General features: G+C 39.8%; 1 protein-coding gene across 1 annotated transcript in view; it reads left to right on the forward strand.

Moving 5' to 3' along the window:
• Positions 1-1,163: 1,163 nt before the first annotated feature.
• The window catches only part of SVEP1 (sushi, von Willebrand factor type A, EGF and pentraxin domain containing 1), a 150,045-nt gene continuing 135,607 nt past the window's right edge, over positions 1,164-15,601 (forward strand). Inside the window, exons 1-2 of the mRNA XM_077816485.1 lie at positions 1,164-1,251; positions 2,488-2,664. Of these exons, the coding sequence (XP_077672611.1) occupies positions 1,164-1,251; positions 2,488-2,664 (265 nt within the window). The remainder of the gene's footprint in view (positions 1,252-2,487; positions 2,665-15,601) is intronic.

The raw sequence follows: 15,601 nt of genomic DNA on the forward strand, positions 1-15,601 counted from the left end.
AATTATAATTTTGAGGATTGTCCCCTTGGATACTTCCAAGTACAGTTTCCCTGGACCATTCCAGTAAAGGAGTTGCAGCTAGCAAGGGATGTGAAGGTAACAAGAAAGGGTTTTTACAGGTATGTTAGCAACAAGAAGAAGATCAGGGAATGGGGGAGGCAACCTAGTGACAGATTATGTGCAAAAGCTGAAGTACTCAATGCTTTTTTTGCCAGCTTTACTGACGTACTCAATGCCACCACTTCCTGCAGCTCCCATTGGCTGGGAACAGTGAACCGCGGCCACTGGGAGCTGCAGGCAGCCATGCCTGCGGACGGTCAATGTAAACAAATTGTCTCTCAGTCCACCAGTAGATTACCTTGACGGGCCGTTGCCCACCACTGTGTTAAAGGGATCAGGTAAACGGTTTTGCTCTGGACAATGATTTCAGTTGTAAAACGTGTGGCCCACTATGATAAACTGCAAAGGACAAGGGCCAGATCCTCAGTTGCTGTAAGTCACCATAACTCTGTTGCCACTTTCCTAGTTTAGACCATCTGAGAATCTGGACCAATGCGTCTTAAGTTGCATCTACAGTGTACTATCCATCCTAATTGTTACCTAGTCAGAGTTGATGAAACACTAATGAAGGTCTTTTCACCACCATAAGAACTGTGTGTTTGAATTTTATTTTTATTTTTGCCCTCTGCCAGAGCAGATGATTTTATTCATCGCTGTGAAAAGTGGCTCATTGGCCCAGCATCACAAATTCACAGTATCTGTATCATGCCAGGAGTCTGAGCATATAAAAATGAGTCAATATTTGGCTTGATAACCACAGTCTCTGATTAAAGATTGTTGATCTTCTTGTGTTAGTACTGGGTGGTCCAGCAAAACGGGATTAAGTCAGAAAACAAGTCAAATAAAAGGAGATGCACTGTGGAAGAAAGTACTACATGCAGGTCAGCCACTGTTAACCCTTTGCCTGAGATGTACTGTTTTATAATCTATTGCAGCAAATACTTCATCACTCCCGTGAAAATGCTACAAAAGTGATATTTCTAATTACTGATGGATATTCCAATGGAGGTGATCCTAGACCCATCGCAGCATCCTTACGTGAATCTGGAGTAGAGATCTTCACATTTGGAATATGGCAGGGCAACATCCGAGAACTGAATGACATGTCTTCCCATCCAAAGGAGGAACACTGTTACCTGCTTCACAGCTTTGCAGAGTTTGAGGCTTTAGCTCGCAGAGCTCTTCATGAAGGTATTACATTTAGTAACCCTGGAAGTATCATTTCAGATGCCAGAGAGAGCATAGGGCCTGGCTGGAAATAACAGGCCTTGTGAAATGTTTCATATGTGTGTTGTAGTCTCTTTCCTTCTGTATTTTTCTTGCATTCATTTGTATTACATTCAACAGAAACCTGCAGATTTCAGGAATTAAGGTAAATAGTAGCTCTTTCAAAGTCAACAGATTGAGCCAAATTCTTCTCTTTGGTGTGCATGTACATTGCCCTTTGGACCAGTTTCAAGGCTTCGTTTTACCTGAGTAAGAACTGGGTAAGAATGTCAGCGTTGGCCCAATGGAGATTTTGCCTAAATAAGAACTTTGGTCTAGTTTTCAAAGGTATTTATGCACCTAAAGAGGCAGACCGGCCCTAAGAAGGACTTCAGGATTTGTCTCAGTATTAATAAAAGCCTTTATACGCTGTGGGCACATAACACAGATTTAGAATATTTCAGAAATTCATAAAACTACCTCTTGTAAATGTGACATTTCTTTAGGTATAAAAATTCTATAAAACGGAACTGGTTTCTGATGTTTACCTTTATGAAGAATTGTCACTGAACAGAAAAAAAAACAGGATGAGAGTAGCTGTTAAGAATGTAGGGCTGAATCTTCACCTGGTGTAAATAAGTGTATCTACACTTGCTTGAAGCGGGAGCTATGCAGCTGCACATCAACTAAGGATCTATCCATGAGTATTTATGTAGTTTTGATTTAAGTAAACATTCTGATTTAACATGAATATGGTACATATGTACCACCAAATTCTTTTGGTGCATGATGTTTTTTTCTATTATGAAGGATGTTTAATTAGACCTTTTTTTGTGGAGGCGGAGAATCTACTTATTTTAACAGTTACATGTTCAATGACAGACTGATCTCATAGGGTCATCAAACTCAAATTCAGTCCTGTGATTTTGGTGGAACCTAATTTAGGCCCTTGTTTTCCTTTTAATTCTTGCATTGAGGTCAATGATAATTTTGCCTTAGTAAGAACTAAAAAGAAACTGAGTAAAGACTTCAGGATTTTTGCTTCGTAGACTTCAGTGTTTCCCGAGTTAAGAACTTCAGAATTTGAGCCGTACATTTCAAAGAACTGAAGCGTTGCTTCACATGGTTACCACCACAAGTGAATATTGGAACTGTAAGGTTTTCGGCAACATTTCACTAATTATTAACTTTTGCGGCCTTTGTAATTGATTTGTATTACAGATCTGCCTTCTGGCAGTTACATTCAAGAAGATATATCCTATTGTTCATTTCTCTGCGAGGCAAATGAGAACTGCTGTGACATCATGGCAAGTTGCAAATGTGGCACTCACACAGGGCAGTTCGAATGTGTCTGTGAAAAAGGGTACTATGGTAAAGGACTACAGCATGAGTGCACAGGTCAGTCTCCATTTTTCAGATCCCCCGATTTATCTACATATCCTAAATGTAAATCTAATTCAGATCGCACAAAGTAATATGCTGTTCTGCTTGCAGATGTACGGCTATGGGCCTGATCCAAAGTCAATGGAAAAACTCCCACTGCCTTAGTCCGTTTTGGATCCGGCCCTTGTACATTAATCTTAATGCAAGCGGTTCTTACATTAAACTCATGATAGACTGAATGTTCTTCGATTCTCCCAAATTGGCTTTCACTTGCTAGAGAAGAAAAAAGTTCCAGATGCTAAGCAGAAACGTATCACATTTCAGTAAGACTTTTGTGTGACTGTTTTTGTGAACTGCCCCTTAGTAGTGCTGATAGAAAGACAGTCCTCCAACTGAAATAGAGACATTTATTGAAGGCCGTATTTTTGAATTCCTGGATTCCATATAGCATTGTCCATGAACAAAGATGAAATAGTCAGATGCAATATACAGCTTCACAGTAGACATTCATTTATTACTTAATTTTCACGTATATAGCCTGAACTGCTTGAAGGGAAATAAGGAGGGAAATGATTGCACTGGTCTTTTGTGGAATTGGCTTTCAATTCTGGGAAGCACTGGATGCTACAGTGATAAGAGCTATTATGAAAATATGGATGGATGGATATCAGCCATTTTGTCACTATAAAATCCCTTTTTACAAACAAAACCAAATTCAAATTAAAGTTTTCTTGCGATTGGAAGATCATCGAAGGAAATGCTTTTTAAACATAATGGAATGATTACAATAAGTGAAGGGAAAATATGCTTGTAAAAAGGATATACAAGTTGTGTCTAATTGCATTAACTTTTATGGGAGAGAAATATCACAATAATCAAAACACTTCTTCATTTTTTTTCTACTTAGTTTATAAGATAGTTAAAAGAAATTGTTGTAATGAAATATCACCAGAAAAAGAAATGTAAGATAAAGTTAATACTGATTTATACCAATCTTAATTCTGTCTCCAAGCTCTCACATGTGTAATCAAAATTTTCACCAGCTGCCACATGAAATGTAAGCCTGCTCTGCTGAGTGTATGAATTACAACAACATTATGGCCTTTCATGATGTTTCATAATTTTTGTTTTTTAAAATAAGGTTATGTGGTTGTTCACTATCATTTGTAACTGTTCTCAGGCTATTTGCTCAAAGGGTAGAGCGGAAAGGACACCAATAAATCTGGGACCTAAGCGTGGAGGGTATCTTCTCAGATCTCTGTGAGAAGGATGAGTAAGGTATAGCGCAGGGGTCGGCAACCTTCAGCACGTGGCCCATCAGGGTAATCCGCTGGCGGGCTGCGAGACATTGTGTTTACGTTGACCGTCTGCCGGCACGGCCCCCCCACAGCTCCCAATGGCCGTGGTTCACCGTTCCCAGTCAATGGGAGCTGCAGGGAGCTGAGCATGTCACGCTTTAACTTCAAATTTCTTTGCTTTCAAGAATATTTCATTCTACCAGTTATTTTAAGTGAAATATATTCTCAATCCTAACTCAATTTAAAAAGGTGTTGTTTTTTTTAATCTGATTTCTTCGGGCTCAGCTTCGCAAGAAGGAGCATTCCTATGGCAAAATATGGCAAATGTATTCAACATTGATACCTCTCAGTAGTTTCTATAGTTAAATATTGTTTTTTATTAACTACTGCAGAAGTCAAATGCGTTTTCCAGTTGACCTGTCATTACAGAACTATCACCAGATCCTGCACTTTGTCTCTTCTGTTAAAAAGGGTCTGCTCTAGCATGAACATGCCCCTGAACAAAAACAGTGTAAACCCATAACTTCTTTAAATGTGCATTTGGCAACTGCAGAACAAAGTGTTATTTCAATAGTACATCAGCAATCATCTGTTAAATCGAAGTTTTACAAGATATCCTGTATTATATGCAATGCCAGTGAAGTGAAGTTCTGCCATCTGCTTTTCATGTGCATCATCTGGCAAAGTTAATGAAAGTTGCACACTTGTATTTTTGGATAGAATTGGCCTATTCTTGCAAATAAAACTTAATCTGCTGAAGTGTTGTATTGCCTCTTAGGAAAGAGAGAGAGACAAAAGGCCACATGTATTCCTTAAAAGAAAAACGTATTTCGAAATCTTGTTTTCCGAAATAGATTCCAGCATTTTTTATTGAACTTTCCCCTGGTGAGCATAAGTATGGTTTTGTAAAGCATGAGGAATTTGCAGACTGCATGCTAGCTCTTATTCATGGTATAACGCGCGGGAATGCTGCTGGCAAGTTTGCTTTGGTGGGACTTAATGATGGACTGTGATTAATTGTGCTGCCTTTAGTTTTCAATTTTTTAAGCTTGTGGATACCATTGTAATTCAAAGAATATGACTTGCGCGTAGAGTTTTCATCGAGAAAGGAAATTGTTCTCCTCCTCTAATGTATATACATGTCACATTCCGGGATGCAATCCAGACCAGTGACGGACTGTGTCACTACCTGCCCCACAACATTGGGTGCCTCACAATGGTTTGCTGTTGTAGTTCCCAATGTGGGCTCCTCACAAACAGCCTACCAGCGTGCAGGTTGCACGCTCAGTGTCTCTGTATAGCTGCAGCCTTGTTTAGCCGCTCTGACCCCAGCAGCCTGTCAGCAACACACCAGCCACACTCTGGCTTCCACCAGCCTTGGTTACTACTTGCAGCAGGACCCCAACACACTCCCAGTCCCAGATTATCCCAAAAACATGTGTTCTGTGCTGTCCAGCCTTCTCTTGGAAAGTTCAGATATTAAAGGTTTGTTGTTCCTGTAAAGAGTCAATATTCAACAGTTTGCTACTTTGACTGGAGTCACCAAATAGTTCAGCCTAAACATAGCATTGGATTGGTTTATATTAAAAAATAAAACAAGTTTATTAACAAAAGAAGATGGTATTTTAAGTGAGTTCAGGTGTAAGAGAGAAAGTTAGAAATGGTTACGAGTAAATAAAAGTGAAAGCATTTAGAAGTCTAAAACTTAATCTGCCAAGTTTTGGTTCTGGGCTTTTGTTCAAGATGGTCTTTCTCACCTGCAGTCTTCCAGCAAGATGGTGAGTGACCCTTTCCTTGGTCAGGATCTTTCCCAGAGGTTGCTGGTGCATTTGTCGTCTTAGGTGAAAGAGCAAGAGAGAGAACTTGGGGTTATCTGCCCCCTTTCTTTTATAGTCCAGTGAACTTTGAAAGTGGGTTCTTCTGAAGGTTACCTCTTCAAAGCAAAGATTATTCAAACTGTAAAGGAGGTGACATGGAGTCTGGTGGTGATGGAGTCTCTATGCTTTTTCTTCTCACCTGTGTTTGCTGAAATGCAAATTTGATTTGTCTCCTCTCACTTCCTCCCCTTGCTGTCTTGAGGACCTGTTTACTACTTACCTGTAAATTGAGGTAAACACACATTTCTCTGGATAGGATAGATCTGTTTAATAACCTTTGCCTAGGCAGGGCTGAGTGGTTCTGAACATGTGCTAACAACATCATAGCAGGATTTTCTAACTTTACATATAATGTTGCTACCTACATTTCACCGTGATAATATTGACCAGTGAGTTATTAGTTTTAAGATATCTCACAAATTTCGAATGATATCTCACAAATAGCTCACGTATTTTGTACAAAGATTATTACAGTAGTGTGTAGGGTGTGAATACAGGAGTGCTTTTGGTCACAACGTGCTCTTTTAATTAAAATTATTCTATTTATGCCCGTGGTTAGACACGTGGTTTATAGCATTATATATGAAGCAACAAAATAACTGTGTAAAGTCAGTTACTTCCCTAATTACCCAAAAATGGCCTCTAGAAAGTCTCCATAAAATAAAATGAGAGCCACATGCTCAACATCAGACAGTAGAAATTGGCCCTAAACCTCCTCCAGTATTGTGAATGATTTGCCATATAAAGAGGAGCAGACCAAGTGTTCTCTGCTTTATACAAACAAACAAAGTTAAGTGAGTCATTGCCCACACAGGAATCACACACATTCAGAGATTTCCATGGCAGCTGTGACAAAGGAAGTCCATGGAAAGCAAAATATGAGACAGAATGATGGAAGAAAGAGATACTCGGAGAAATATCAGAGTGTTAAATTGTACTTGGAGATGTACATACGTGGGAAGCTGCTAATATCATGGCTGGCCCTACGTGTTGTGCAGCCCAGTGAAGAATATTTTGGTTTCTCCCCTACAAACATCCCCAGATGAACAAAGCAGATATTTTACGTTTCCTTCCTCTTCCATTGGGTGCACCTATCACATTTCAAACTTATGTAGACTCTCAGACGAAAACACAGCAGCTGCTGGTCAGCAAAAAAAAAAAAACTGCCTTTATACTCTGCCGTTGTACAGAGATAGACCTAAGATGTTGCCGCCATCCTGTCATTTTTAAGATAGCCTGTTAAAGTTCATTCTATTCCAAACCACACAGAATGCTAAAATATAACCTCTTTATCTGCTTCAGCCTCTCTTTCTTGCTAGGTTAGGGAATGCATCTTCTTCACAGCCTGCCTTCACCTGTAATGATGTTCTTTAAGGTTAGGCTCTCAGAAGCAGAGTTCTTTGGCAACCGAGCTCTTCATGGATTGGATCTCCTCTCAAAGACATGATGCCGCCTGAAATGTGGTGCCCTAGGTGGCCACTTTACCAGTTAAATCTAATCATGCCCCTAAACATTGTCCTGTTGTCTCTGACATGACAGTCATCTTCCATCAATAAGACAAATTCCTTCTATGGTTTCTTTAATTGAAAAATATGGACTTCATTTTTTACAGCACATGCCATTTATGAAGAAGATGTGTGGTTGGCAAAGCACGAATTAGTATACAGAAGATTTTATAACAATGCTAATTTAAGTGCATATGTTAAATGTAGACATGATGGTTTTTTGTTTTTTTTTAACTTTGCTGCATGAGAATGGAATGTGAATAATTGCGGCAGTGTGGAATTTAAATAGTACCATCTGGATGAACAGTTTAAGAAGCTGTCCAGGCTTCTAACATATTTCTAACAGGGATGCAACAAAGCCATTATCATCTGACTATATGACAGATCAGTTTTGCAAGCAAATAGTATGTTAATTAGAGCTGTGCAAAGCCTTTGCAATGAAACCCGAAACCTCATGAAATTTTGGCTTTATTACAAGCTTGAAATCCAGACCAAGTCTGTTGAAAGATTTGTGAGAGTTTTTTGAGAACATCTGGGCCCAGCATGAGTGAGCTTGAGCAGAGTTATAACTTTGTGTTGTCAGTGGGCAAAACTCTTGGTTTTTCAAGGTTTGGACCCAAATGTGGTGATTTCAACTGAGCTTTGTTATGAGATTTTCAGGGTTGTTCTAACTTGGAAATACAAAGGAAAACTTGGTGTGGGTGTGTGGGAGCTGGGGGCGGTGAACAAGATTTAAAAAAAAAACAAACTTTTTTTTTGTGGGGCTCCTGGTGATTTTTACGAAATTTAATGTATATGTCCTATTAGTAATTGTTTACTCAGTAGGACAGGAAGAACCTTGATACCAATCAAGATTCCAATAAGCTATCCAAAGAATGCTAGGGCAGCTACTCTGGTATCTTTTGCTGTAGGGAGGATTCTGCTCCTCTTTGGAATCTAGGTAGCCCTTTCTCTGCCCACTGTAGTTTTCAGGAAGAGGTTCTGTAACATTTCTCCCTGCAGTGGTAGCAAGTGGTGGGGTTGGGCCAGCCACTGTCCATTTTTTCATACTCTGGAGTAACGCCCCAGAGTGTACCGTATGCTTGGGAAGTCAGAGAGTGCATGGGATTTGAGGCCTCCAAGGTGTGCTGTGCATTTTGCTTTGTGACAACCATGAAAATCACACTGGAGAAGCATCAGCAGCTGGCTGAGATCCCACCAGTAAAAGGTGGGTGAGGAAAGAGGTTCAAGAAGGGGAGAGTGGAGAAATGGATTGTAAGATACTTTGCCTTCATCTCAGTGAAATTTCTGGCTCATTTTGCTGGTTGGACAAAGGTGTGACTTGATTCCTGTTTTGTCCAAATGGTTTGGTCATCTCTAGTTTGGACCTTGGTAAAAAAAGAATTTCTGCTGAGGACACGAATTGGTAGATGGAAAAAGGAAAATCTGTTTAGGAAAAATATTAAATGCCTGAGTGCTACAAATGGTGGTGTGTTATCTTGTGCTGTAATTCTTGGTAACAAAAAAATGCAGTAAATCAGTTTTAATAAATCAAAAAGAGCTGAAAAATGTCTACATCCAGTTCTGTGCTTTGACATCCAAATTCTACACTTGGACGCTCAAATTGGCTCAGACAGTTTTACAAACAGTGAATTTAACTTCCCAGCATCCTTGGCGATAAATTCTGGGTGCATTTACTTATTTAAAAATGCTCCTCTGTAGTGGAATTTTATCATGCTATGGATTATTTTCTTTAGCTTTTCGATTTATACATTTTATGATAGTGCACTGTGGCTTACACATTAATATACTATACTAAATGACCAACTGTAACAGAAAGAGAGGAGAGAAATATACTGACCTAAACGAGAGAGGGATGTAGGATTTCCCCAGCTAATCAGCTAGGGGTCTGTGCCTGCTTTTCATCAGCGCAAATGTTCATTGTCATCATTCTTTGGTTCTTTATACTGTCTGACATTTTCAAGACAGTGGTTTGAACATGGCATTATGAATTAAAGTGCAGAAAGATGTAAATGGAGGTGTGAAATCCTGAGGATATTGAAGATTAAGCACAGAGACACTGATAAACTGAAGGGAAGACATGTGTGGGAAATTGACAAACGATGCAGACAAGGGTATGCATGGATTTGGCTTAGATAATAGAAAGGTAATTTCCATTTAAAAATAATAATTTTAGGAATTTAAAAGAGAATTAGAAAAATATTTATAATCTTTACTGTTATGTTTGAAAATAATAAGGTGATAGCCATTTTGGCTTGAAAGGGATAGAGATAAAAGTTATACGATATTTGTTTTGAGGAGGTTGTTTTTTTTCGACTTATGTGCTAAAAAATATAGAGGTATTTTTGTTTTAAAGAAACACTTGCCCATATAAACCCAACTTTTCCTGATTTGTCTTTGGAAACTCATTTAATAATGCTTCACACTACTTGTCAGATTAGGAAGCAAAGGAAAGGCCACACTGAACTGGTGTGGAATGCTATCAGGTTTACTGTAATGTAGCAAATATTAGAAATACTCCTTTGTTTTGGCAATAACAAATATATGCCGGTAAATCCTTGGTTTCAGGAGATCATTTACTAGTAAATATTAGTTTAAAGCAACAGTGTGGGAGCCTTAATTATGTTTTTCATTATTGTATGCTTTGATATGGCAGGAATGGCTCTGATTCAGATTATGAAGTCAGATGAGTGGTATCTTGTACTCTATTACAGTAATGATTTTGCATACATTATAAATGGTTCCTGGCATTGAAGTAAATTATGAGCCACACGTGTCACTTCTTTCATGAAGATGGGGAGTTCTTGATGAAAGCTTATTTTCTCTTGAGTCCTGCCTCCTTATATTTACCCAGTAATACAAAAGGAGGTTCATATGGCACTGTGTATGTGTAGTGGTTAAAGGGGAGGGTTTGACAGATTTCTGGGAAAAGTTGCTTATGCCAAAATAAATCCCAAGTGATCAGACATTGCCGCATAAACTTTGTGAAAAGAAGACTGTAGCAAAACTAAAGCTTTGTATGAATACAGATTTAAGAAGGAATGGAAGGTTGTTGGTTTTTTTATTAGTGATGTGATTACCACAACTCAGAGGTGGGGTTGGCCACACAGACTCCATGCAGAAGAGAAAGACATGCGGATCTCATCATCTTCAAAACAGAATTTGTATCCAGACTCAGTTCTTTAGACACACTAAAATAACAACCTCTGGAACCAGATAATGAATTAACGCCATAAACTGGCAATGTGATAGTTTAAACACAGCTTAATACTTGGCCTGCATGAATGTAAAGAGAGAAATTAGATATCATGTCCATCTGCTGTGGTCCCCATTCTGTGCCCCACCTTTATTTTTAGTAGAACAAATGAGCCATGTTTTTGTCCATAGCCTTGTTATGATAGAGATATTAGGCCTGATTAGAAGTCAGCGATAATCTTTCTGTTAACTTTAATGGGCTTTGGATCAGGCCCTTTGAAATGAGTGACTCATTCCCCTTCTTTCTCTAATTGTACACTGCAGCACTTGGCTTCTTTAATGTTTAAAACACAACTGTTCTATATTCCCCTTCTCTCCTCCCCCTCCCATGACTTTTATTAACTGTGAAATGTTTTTGCTCTGTAAAAATAAGTGTATATGTGTCACCATTGATAGGAAAAGTTAAGAATGGACAGATATTTTTTGTGGAACTGTATAGAACCTTATTACAATTTGAACTTGTCCCCTTTAAAACAAAAGTCAACATCTTTACCCACAAGGAGAGAGTGTTTGGTTAACATGTGTGGAGATTAGAGGGACGAGGTCAAATCCTCAGCTGGCGTAAATGGGTGTAGCTCCATTGATTTATATGGAGCTGCACCTACTTACAGCAGCTAAGGGTTTGGCTCACTGTTTTCACCACCAGGCAATTCGCATATTTTTCCATGAGCTCGAAAGAAACCTACTGAGAATAACTTAAAAAAAAAAAATTGGTTATAAGGCCCATAAAGTTCAAGCAAAGGGTGTTCCCTTATAAATGCCACGATAAACATCCATGCAAAATTTCCATATTAATTTAGTGTGCAGTTTGCTTTTGCAACAACAATGTGAGAAGATAACGAGGATTTTCCCACATTATTCTGGCTGTTAATTTTGCAGATGTCTCCCTTTTCAAACTGATTTTTTGCATAGGTGATTGTTGGAGGGATCAATACAAAGCAGCAAGCAGCATAACATTGCCCCAGACGCACGGAAAGAAAGACAGGCCTGAGAGGGGGTTAATAAACCTCTCTCAGGTGCACAAGGGCCAATGGCTTACCCTGAGCCACATTGGCCTGCCCACCGGCTCAGGTGAAACCTCCCATTCCTTCCTCCTGGTTAATCCCCTCTCAATTCCCAGTGGGGGGAGGCTCTTCAGGGAGCTATGATCCTTGTGTTCCCACCAGTCCAGACAAAGCCTTCTTGCCTTGCGGTTGGGGGTTGCATTTCCATCTGCATTGTCAGGGCAATACTCCAGACTTCCTCTCAGGTTCATGTCTGTGTGGACAATAACAACAGAGCACTTTTATTTTTACTTTATTTTATTTTATTATCATGATTTAGGTGTATCGATGCCACAAAATGCTATATAAACAGAAATGTTCAGTAGCACTAATAAAAAAATAAAAGCAGGAAAAGTCACAGTTGTGGGTGGAACATAGAAACACCTACACACATAGCATGTGGGTACTTTAAATTAATAGGACTGCCATGATATTTTAAAGACTTCTGTTTTTAATTTCTGAGTAGAAGTGCCCAGGTTCATAGAATCATAGAAGATCAGGGTTGGAAGGGATCTCAGGAGGTCATCTAGTCCAACCCCCTGCTCAAAGCAGGACCAGCTCCAACTAAATCATCCCAGCCAGGGCTTTGTCAAGCCTGGCCTTAAAAACCTCTAAGGACAGAGATTCCACCACCTCCCTAGGTAACCCATTCCAGTGCTTCACCACCCGCATAGTGAAATAGTGTTTCCTAATATCCAACCTAGACCTCCCGCACTGCAACTTGAGACCATCGCTTCTTGTTCTGTCATCTGGTACCACTGAGAACAGCTGAGCTCCATCCTCTTTGGAACCCCCCATTCAGGTAGTTGAAGGCTGATATCAAATCCCCCTTCACACTTCTCTTTTGCAGACTAAATAAGCCCAGTTCCCTCAGCCTCTCCTCGTAAGTCGTGCCCCAGTCCTCTAATCATTTTTGTTGCTCTCTGTTGGACTCTCCAATTTGTCCACATCCTTTCTGGAAAACATAACCTACCACTTACTACGTTTTCTTCTCCTAGCCACTGCCCCTCACTCTATCCCATCAAACCTATGTAACTCTGGAACCTTCTCTTTGTTAAAATCCATTGTAATAACCAGACCTCTCAACCCACCCAGGCCCAGAGTTAAAACAAGAGACACACGAAAGTTCTTCATGCGGGAAGCTTAAAATGCTGTGAGATTAATTCTTTTAGTGTGCATAATATGATCCTGTATTTCTGGTGTAAATAATTTTCAAGAATGAAAGTGAGAGGACACCAGATTTTTGTGGAACATGGGCAATATGAGGGCCAGAACGAGTGACATACCTTATTGTTCTAGAATGAGGGGCAGTTGAGAGGTATGGTTCATTGTGACAGAAACTGGGGAAAACCATCACCTCTGTGATTCCACACTGTGGAAGGTAGGTACATTTTAACTGGGTCTTTGGAGAAAATTAGATGAGTGGCTTTTTCTGCACTTCCAGCTGTCTTTCATAGTTTTAATGCCAGAAGGGACCATTATTCATAAATTCATAGATACTAAGGTCAGAAGGGACCGTTATGATCATCTAGTCTGACCTCCTGCACAATGCAGGCCACAGAATCTCACCCACCCACTCCTGCGAAAAACCTCCCCTGTATCTGAGCTATTGAAGTCCTCAAATCGTGGTTTAAAGACTTCAAGGAGCACAGAATCCTCCAGCAAGTGACCCGTGCCCCATGCTACAGAGGAAGGCGAAAAACCTCCACGGCCTCTCCCAATCTGCCCTGGAGGAAAATTCCTTCCCGACCCCAAATATGGCGATCAGCTAAACCCTGAGCATATGGGCAAGATTCACCAGCCAGATACTACAGAAAATTCTTTCCTTGGTAACTCAGATCCCACCCCATCTAACATCCCATCACAGGCCATTAGGCCTATTTACCATGAATATTTAAAGATCAGTTAATTACCAAAACCATGTTATCCCATCATACCATCTCCTCCATAAACTTATCGAGTTTAATCTTAAAGCCAGATAGATCTTTTGCCCCCACTGCTTCCCTTGGAAGGCTATTCCAAAACTTCACTCCTCTGATGGTTAGAAACCTTTGTCTAATTTCAAGTCTAAACTTCCTGGTGGCCAGTTTATATCCATTTGTTCTTCTGTCCACATTGGTACTGAGCTTAAAGAATTCCTCTCCCTCTCCGGTATTTATCCCTCTGTTATATTTATAGAGAGCAATCATATCTCCGCTCAACCTTCTTTTAGTTAGGCTAAACAAGCCAAGCTCCTTGAGTCTCCTTTCATAAGACACGTTTTCCATTCCTCAGATCATCTTAGTAGCCCTTCTCTGTACCTGTTCCAGTTTGAATTCATCCTTCTTAAACATGGGAGACCAGAACTGCACACAGTATTCCAGGTGAGGTCTCACCAGTGCCTTGTATAATGGTACTAAAACCTCCTTATCCCTACTGGAAATACCTCTCCTGATGCATCCCAAGACCGCATTAGCTTTTTCACAGCCATATCACATTGGTGGCTCATAGTCATCCTATGATCAACCAATACTCCAAGGTCCTTCTCCTCCTCCGTTACTTCTACTTGATGCGTCCCCAGCTTATAACTAAAATTCTTGTTATTAATCCCTAAATGCATAACCTTACACTTCTCACTATTAAATCCTGTTACTATTACTCCAGTTTACAAGGTCATCCAGATCCTCCTGTATGATTTCCTGGTCCTTCTCTAAATTGGCAATACCTCCCTGCTTTGTATCATCCACAAACTTTATTAGCACACTCTCACTTTTTGTGCCAAGGTCAGTAATAAAAAGATTAAATAAGATTGGTCCCAAAACTGATCCTTGAGGAACTCCACTGGTAACCTCCCTCCAGCCTGACAGTTCACCTTTCAGTAGGATCCGTTGTAGTCTCCCCTTTAACCAATTCCTTATCCACCTTTCAATGTTCATATTGATCCCCATCTTGTTCCAATTTAACTAATAATTCCCCATGTGGCACGGTATCAAACGCCTTACTGAAATCTAGGTAAATTAGATCCACTGTGTTTCCTTTGTCTAAAAAATCTGTTACTTTCTCAAAGAAGGAGATTAGGTTGGTTGGGCACGATCTACCCTTTGTAAAACCATGTTGTATTTTGTCCCATTTGCCATTGACTTCAGTGTCCTTAACTGCTTTCTCCTTCAAAATTTTTCCCAAGACCTTGCATACTACAGATGTCAAACTGACAGGCCTGTAGTTACCCGGATCACTTTTTTTCCCTTTCTTAAAAATAGGAGCTATGTTAGCAATTCTCCAATCATACGGTACAACCCCTGAGTTTACAGATTCATTAAAAATTCCTGCTAATGGACTTGCAATTTTAGATGCCAATTCCTTTAATATTCTTGGATGAAGATTATCTGAGCCCCCCGATTTAGTCCAATTAAGCTGTTTGAGTTTCACTTCTACCTCAGATATGGTAATATCTACCTCCATATCCTCAATCCCATTTGTCATGCAACCATTATCCCTAAGATCCTCTTTAGCCTTATTAAAGACTGAGGCAAAGTATTTGTTTAGATATTGGGCCATGCCTAGATTATCCTTGACCTCCACTCCATCTTCAGTGTTTAGCGGTCCCACTTCTTCTTTCTTTGTTTTCTTCTTATTTATATGGCTATAGAACCTTTTACTATTGGTTTTAATTCCCTTTGCAACGTCCAACTCTACTTGACTTTTAGCCTGTCTCACTTTATCCCTACATGTTCTGACCTCAATAAGGTAGCTTTCCTTGCTGATCCCTCCCATCTTCCACTCCCTGTATGCTTTCTGCTTTTTCTTAATCACCTCTCTGAGATGCTTGCTCATCCAGCTTGGTCTACAACTCCTGCCTATGAATTTTTTCCCCTTTCTTGGGATGCAGGCTTCCGATAGCTTCTGTAGCTTTGATTTAAAGTAATCCCAGGCCTCCTCTACCTTTAGATCCATAAATTCTTCAGTCCAATCCACTTCCCTAACGAATTTCCTTA

The sequence above is a fragment of the Eretmochelys imbricata genome, chromosome 5 (assembly GCF_965152235.1).
Source record: "Eretmochelys imbricata isolate rEreImb1 chromosome 5, rEreImb1.hap1, whole genome shotgun sequence".
In the NCBI taxonomy this organism is placed as follows: Eukaryota; Metazoa; Chordata; order Testudines; family Cheloniidae; genus Eretmochelys; species Eretmochelys imbricata.